Raw genomic sequence first — 7,078 nt, forward strand, 5'->3', positions numbered from 1 at the left:
CGTGGCTCATCTCTACCTTTGGCGCCAAAGAGCACTAAATTCAAAAATTTCAACACCTCCCTTCCTGCTATGATCTCCTCTATAGCAGCATTTTGTTGCTGTAAGAGTATTTCTGGAATAGACTTTTATATGGCTCATTCAGCCGAACCAGATCTAAGCGAAAAACACACAATAGTTTGATGTACACACGGATTTGAAATTATTTTATTTTCAGAATTAATAAGACTTTTTTTGTGTTTTGTTTTTTTCAAAAATACAACAAGAAATGTATTAAATAACTATAAACATAATGTTTGTACACGTTGAAGTCATCATTAATCGTAGGTTACACTCAGGATCAAGAATCAAGGATCAAGTACAAGGAGTATTGTTGAAAATAATCTGTTAATTAATTATGTTAGCTGTTATTTGACCGTTATACATATGCATGTATGTAAGTATGTACATTACATATAAAAACGTACACGTGCATTGTCCAATTTTACATATATTTGAAGTAGTGCATTAAATACCAAATCTATGTACAGGTTTCTGTTATGTAAAAGTTTAGCAATAAGTTTAGTTCTCAGATCACTTTAGTCTATCCTAAATGTAGCTGCATTGTAATTTCAGTTTTTCATTTAGTTTCAGTTTCAGAACTACAAGATTCTATCTACCCATCAGACTACAAGTACTAGGCGAGCACATTTTGGAAGAGGGTCCCCCGAATCAAATGAAAAGCAGTCACAGATACACAGATATACATAGATAAAGATACTGATACAGATACAGATCGTTACACGCCGAAGAAGTCAAGCACGGTACCCATCAGTCCAGCACAGTCCAGTCCAGTCGTGTAGTACCAAAGACTATACAATATATGTACATTTTGTTGCTAGAAAAGTTTGGGACCCAGACGAGCTGAGTGGCCCAACCCGATTGGGTAGGCAGTGGGCCACGGTCACAGGCGAAGGATAGCCTAAAAGAGAACTGAAGCCCCGCACGCGCCCCTGTCTACGCCATAGAAGAGTTTCTTGGTACCGTCCTTCATGCCACATCTTGGTATTGTATAGTCTTCGGTAATACACACATTTTATGGCTAACACCGATATCTTTGCATGGGCTCTTCGAGTCGTACAAGGTGAGTGCTATGTTTCGGTAACATAATGTACATACATATATGTAATAGCAATATTAACATGTTATGTTATACAAATTTCATAAGTTTTACTATAATTTATACTATTTTGAATACAAACATACATACACATTCATATATATGGTACCTCTAGATGTATAGTAAATGTCAAAAATACAAACACATTCGGAATCGAACCTCATAGCGAAAAACATGAGAGTGGTCCGTCCAATGCGAATAAAATACTAGTGTGTGCAATGGTCGAAGACGTACACAATACAATACCATACCTATTTGCGCAAAGATCACTTGCATTTATCAAAAATTTTGTTTTTTGTTGCACATACACTCGTACATCAATTAATTAGAGAGAAAATGTTATACTTCGCGGTCTTTTTTGTTCTCAAAAAGAATATAAATACCTACATATGTATGTATGCATTTACGAGTAATACGAGTGATCAAATTATTTCTATCTACATATTAGAGAACTAAATAAAAAACTTTTAAAATCAGGTAATTTTTGCCGGTTTTTCCCTTTGAATTTTGGCTTGATTTTTAGTTATGCTACTGAGACCAGAGTCAAAGTGAAAGTCCTAGTACATATTAGCCTTGTGAACCCCACCTTTTTTGTAATTTTTTGTAATTTTTTGTTTGCTATTTTGGCATCTGACTAAGCCATAGCCCTTCCTCTTGTTACCATGTTACCATCCGTGTCACCCTTACAGACTACCGTTCCATTCGATTCCGAAGTCTTCTAGAATTATCACAAGAAGTTGGCATTCGTCGTGTGTTCAGTGGCGCTTTGCCGGCGTCACATATAGGATGGCGAGGACTTTCGGGATCGCGAACGTGGCTTCGAGGGGCTCTTGAGGCTATGCCGAGAACTACTGCGTGGCTTGAATCCACGATCGTTCCAAGGCTCCGAAACACGGCCGAACCAATGTATTAGATCCATTACTTCTAGCTAAAATGGAAAGAGGTTCAGAGGTCAGTTAACTCAAAAGGCTCTCAATGCGGTGGGGCTCTCACCTGGAGGGTTTGCGGCAATTCCTTAAATATTTCGCACTTGGTGAGTTGTGAATGCTGGGATAGGAATGAGAGGCATTTCGACTTCAGAGCAGTGGCCATGTATCTATCCGCAATGCCCAGAAGACAGACCACCGAGTCCTCGTCAATCAGAGAGTACAGTGTATTCTCGCACAGTTCCTGTTAAAGCAGAGAGTGTGTTAGGGACGGATGCACCCGGATGGAATGGTGATTCCATTCCCCACTTACTTTTAGATCATCAATGGAATAACGATCTGCCAATAGCATCAGTTCGCAGACCTGCTCGGCCCCCACCGTACGATCAATTGGTGCCCCATAGAGGTACAACAGCAAGCGGCGAAAGATCACCGGCGAGGTGTCCGTGATGATGACTTTTCTATTGATTGACTCCTGCATGCCGGACATCAGAGCCTTCTTAAACCATTCGCATCGAGCAGCGACAATTACGCGATGTGCCTTGAAGCTGTGCACCTGCAAAGCTGATGACGCAGGTTCTCCTCCTCCGGTGGAGGCTGATGTTGATGTCGGCGTGGCCTCTGTGTCCAACGCATTTCCGGTTGATGCATGCGTGTGCACCTCGAACTCCATGTCCGCCAGCTGGGTGGAGTGCAACAAGCGGAGTGCGTTCTTCGACAGATTGCTGTTGGCTGCAATCGGTGGTTCGCAAAGATGTCGAATGAGATTTAACTAAGGTATAGAAGACGATAAAGGGATCAAGAAAATGGATAAAGCTATCCGTGATCGGTGCAGTGCAAACCTTAATGCTCTTGTAGTCATAATAATGCTGTTGATTGAGTCGAAGCTGTTCCGCATTACTCAAGCTCACATTCAGGTTATTTTCATGATCGGCCATTTTCAAATCTTGGCTCGCCTCCCCACTGGAGGATCCACTGGAGTCCAATAGTCCCAGTTCAATAAGAGACTGCGTGAATTCTTCCTTGTGCACCAGAATACAGATCTGACTGATGGCGTCTCGTAGGGCACTCTTGTGATCGAGAAGCTTTGCGATAACGCCGTTCTGTACATGGGAAAGAGAATCATCTATCTAATGGCATCTATGGCATCTATTGATTAACTCACAATCTGACTGGTGGCCAGCTTAAAGCAAAACTTAAACTCCTTCCAGCCCAGTTTGTCATCGAGGCGATCAGACATGTTCTCGACTATGAAAATATATGCGGGAATGTCAACAATCAGCTGCTCTAAGTTTTGATTAATTGTACTAATCTTGCTTAGAAAATCCATGTCGCAGAATGTCGTTCTGGAAAGACAGACAGAAATGAAATGGCAGCATGAATGGGAGACGAGACAGATCCAGCATATATCTATGTATATACTTTTTATCATTGATTATTTCAAGGGCAGCTACAATCCGTCCGTAAATGTCACGCATTTTTCGCACTTCATACATGTAGAGAACGAATTTCAGATCGTTCTCGGCGGAGCTCAGGCGCTTCTTGTCCGTGTGGTGATTGTCGTAGAGCGTAAGACCCACGGGAGCACCGCGACGGGGCCGTGGCACCGAAGGTTCACCGCCGCCCGGATCGACATAGTGCAGTTGCATGACAATAGCATCATCTGCCTGCTGCTGTTGCTGTGGCAGTTCCAAATGGGAGCAATTAAGGTCCTAAGGGGAAGTGAGGGAGAGAGAGCATTGATCAATCATTCCATCATTCAAAGTTCGGTACGTACCTTGCACATGATTTCCAACGAGTTTTTGATTTCTTCTATCACAGCAGTTAATACAAATAATGTGGATTCAATCTGTGGGAACGAATCAGTGGTGTAGGGGAGCTGCAATGGAATGTGGCTCGGCTCTGTTTACTCACTTCAGGTACTAGATAGTTCACCAGCTCGGCTTTCTCCTCGACAGTTAGTCCCACAAAGACACCGAGCACGTTGCGCAGCAGCTGCTGTATTTGTGACATGAAAATTGGAATACGGGTGCGGATATACTTGACAATTTCATTCTTCTGATATCGCGTCATGTGTGTGGCATCCGTGATGAAAATATTACAGAATTGCAGTACCTTTGCGCAACCTGGCAATCACACGAACACATTAAAAAAGTGAGCTGGGAACTCTGATCTGTGGCATCTGAAAGGTATGTTGCCGCTCTCTTACCTATGGCACACTCCCGCAACGCATCCTGAAACGTGACACACAGCTGCGCGGGATCGTGTGAAATGCTCACGGGATTGATGCACTGTATAACGCGATTCAGGATCCCATGTAGATTCATAGTCACGTTGACAACAACTGCAATTGGAGATCAGAGATCAGAGATCAGAGACTGGAGCTTGGTTGTTTAGACATTTGGATGTTTGGTTTCTAGTTACATTTTTTCAGTTTCATCAGCCTCAGGTACTTGCGCGTTGGCTCTACCAGTTTAGTCAGCGATGGCTGCGATTCGGCAAAGTCTATCAGCTTCTCGCAGACATCCTCCTCAAGGTCCGGGAGCATGGACTCCGTGTACAGCCAGTGAAGAATGGGGCTCAAGAGGAAAGTGGGCAAGTTGCACAGAACGCCCACCGGTGTCAGTGGGGACGACGGCGGCGTGTCCATGGAGCTGGGAAACGGCGAAGGGCTGCGGGCCCGATACGGCGACAAAGGCGGTCGCCTAATGCTGCAGACAGCGAGGCCAGCGCTCAATCCGCCCGCAGGCAGCAACGGGGATGGGGTTGGCTGTATTATTAGATCCTGACAAAAATTGAATATGTTCTTGCAGTGGGACTGCGACGTTTCCAGGTGCGAGTCGGAATGTGAGGTAGGCGGAAATCGATACATGCCACCACCGCACTCGACGCTGAGCAGGCCCGTGCCTGTGCCCCCCGCACTGATCGCCGGTTCCGAATCGTTGCCATTGCTGAGGCAGTTGAAGCTGCTGCTGAATTGGTGCACTCGTCGGGCCCCCAGACCCGCCAGAGTCTGGAAATCACAGGGGGGCTGGAGATAAATGGGCGATAGATTCAGGCGCGGCAATGACTTCTGGTGCTCATCATCGCCGGTGGCGTGGGCCACGGAAATTCGAATTGGATTTGGATTGGGATTGGGATTGGGTGTGTTTGGTCCGCTATGACAAGGTCCAGTTCCAGGTGCACTTTTGACGACCTGTCGCGATGATGCCGGAGCACTGTTAACGCACATACTGCAATCGAATCCGTTGAGCCGCAGAATGGAGGCATGCAGGGCATATTCCAATCCATTGGCGCTCTTAACCATCACATCGCTGAAGTAGGACTCCTGCAGGGCTTCGCCAAAGCTCAGTTGCTTCTCCTGACCGGCAGCCTGACCGTCCTGCAGTCGCTTGCATTCGACGGCGTACCAGTTCTCACAGCTGAGCACCAGCGTATCAGTCGGTGTTAAGGTGTTGGTCTAAAAGGTAACGTAACCCTAAGACAGCGTTAGTTAATCCGCCTAGACTATACTTACATACTAAACATATGTACGGGTTCGGGATTGGGATTGGGATTGGAATTGGGACTGTGATTGGAGAATACTCACGCTAAACTCAATGCTGTGGCCGGCAAAAGCTCCAAACACGAGACGGGGATTCGTCTCGTGCACATCGAAGGTCTCACAGCTAAATAAAACACTCGCCGAGTCGCAGAAAGTGCCGCAGTCTTGTGTTTCAGGAAGTGGACTGACCAAATCATTATACCAAGTAATATCGCTGGTATCGTCTAGGCGAAATTTGATTCTAAAAGTTCAGAAGGTGTCAGAAAGTTAAATGTCAATGTCGCACACAACATACATACCCCTCTAGGCCGGATAGCTCACGCTTCTCCTCGAAGGTGCAGCAGACAATCTGTCAATAGACAAAAAAAAGGTGGGCATGGGGCACGGGGCATGTGAAACACCAGCCAGGCCAGGCGTGATTTGGGGGACTGCTGCTTACCTCCCAGGTTCCGAGAAACGTGTGGACCAGCGACATGTTGGCTGTATCCTGTATCCAGTACCCTGTACCCTGTATCCAGTATGCTGTATCTTTGTAGTGGCTGCTAGTTCAAGTGCTCAGAATTGCATGGCGATATATTGATGTGATGTATATTTTATCCAGGTTAGAAAATCTTCGGGTCTTCAACACACGCACAACTTGGCGTGTGTACATACATACATCTGGGTGTACATACATACTACATATTTACATACATATGTACTTCGGAGAGCTTAACGCTGCACTCTGTGGCATGTAGCACTGGAAATGTCCACTTAAGTATACTTTTAGAAACAAATTTCCATACTTTTGAGTTGTATGTTTTTTTCACGTATCGCGATTCACCTCTACATCTATGTGTATGTACGACACGTACTTTATGTACATATGTATGTATGTGTGTGTATTTATTGTTAAAGAATTTTTTTAACTGCGCTGCCGCTGTTGTTGCCTCTCTGCAACAATTTCCAGCAGCACCACAGGAACTTCACTGTCTGTCCCTTTCCCTTTCCCTTTCTCCCTCTCAATCTCCCACTCCCGGTTTTTTCTCTGCTGCCGAAGACTTGCGCCAAGAGAGCAAGTGCAAGAGAACGAGTGCCAAGAGAGTGTTTGGCAAAGCTTTCAAGCAGCTGTTGCAGCTTTTGGGTGGAACTTTCAAATATTACTAGTTCATGTGAGGGAGGAAGCGGAAGCTCAATACACCACCCCACCTCCCCGGACTTCAACATAGAAAAATTAAAATTCGTCTTCTTAAGGCCTAGGCGTACTCCACGTTGAATGCCTTTTGCATTTTTCGACAGAAAATTGAAAACTCTCCTAGCGCAGAGAATACCGCGAAAAGGCTAGTAGAGCTCCACCTTGAACTGGACTTCATGTTCTGCACACAAGTACCCTAAACCTTACTTTGCTTCTTTTTTTAATATTTATCTTCCAGCTTAGCTGCCATTATCTTCGGCAGGTCAGGGCAGGGCAAG

At 45.1% G+C, this 7,078-nt stretch overlaps 1 protein-coding gene across 1 annotated transcript; it reads right to left on the reverse strand.

Annotated features, from left to right (window-relative positions):
* Window positions 1-467: 467 nt before the first annotated feature.
* On the reverse strand, window positions 468-7,017 carry LOC108164583. Its single transcript, XM_017300410.2, has 13 exons — window positions 6,066-7,017; window positions 5,926-5,975; window positions 5,672-5,867; window positions 4,507-5,542; window positions 4,292-4,426; window positions 3,997-4,208; window positions 3,860-3,931; window positions 3,505-3,794; window positions 3,248-3,428; window positions 2,925-3,185; window positions 2,396-2,854; window positions 2,150-2,326; window positions 468-2,084 (listed from the first exon to the last, which is right to left on the reverse strand). Exons 1-13 carry the CDS (start codon window positions 6,099-6,101, stop codon window positions 1,932-1,934), a joined length of 3,258 nt encoding a protein of 1,085 aa, XP_017155899.1. The 5' UTR covers window positions 6,102-7,017; the 3' UTR covers window positions 468-1,931.
* Between the last annotated feature and the right edge of the window lie 61 nt (window positions 7,018-7,078).

This window comes from Drosophila miranda, chromosome XL (assembly GCF_003369915.1).
Source record: "Drosophila miranda strain MSH22 chromosome XL, D.miranda_PacBio2.1, whole genome shotgun sequence".
In the NCBI taxonomy this organism is placed as follows: Eukaryota; Metazoa; Arthropoda; class Insecta; order Diptera; family Drosophilidae; genus Drosophila; species Drosophila miranda.

Bases quoted from the DNA above. Each gene is read 5' to 3' on its own strand.
- LOC108164583 (XM_017300410.2), bottom strand. From the start codon at position 6,101: ATGTCGCTGGTCCACACGTTTCTCGGAACCTGGGAG. The intron at 4,427-4,506 runs GTAACTAGAAAC...CTCCAATTGCAG, and splicing joins GCTGATGAAACTGAAAAAAT to TTGTTGTCAACGTGACTATG. The intron at 3,932-3,996 runs GTGAGTAAACAG...TCGTTCCCACAG, and splicing joins TGAACTATCTAGTACCTGAA to ATTGAATCCACATTATTTGT.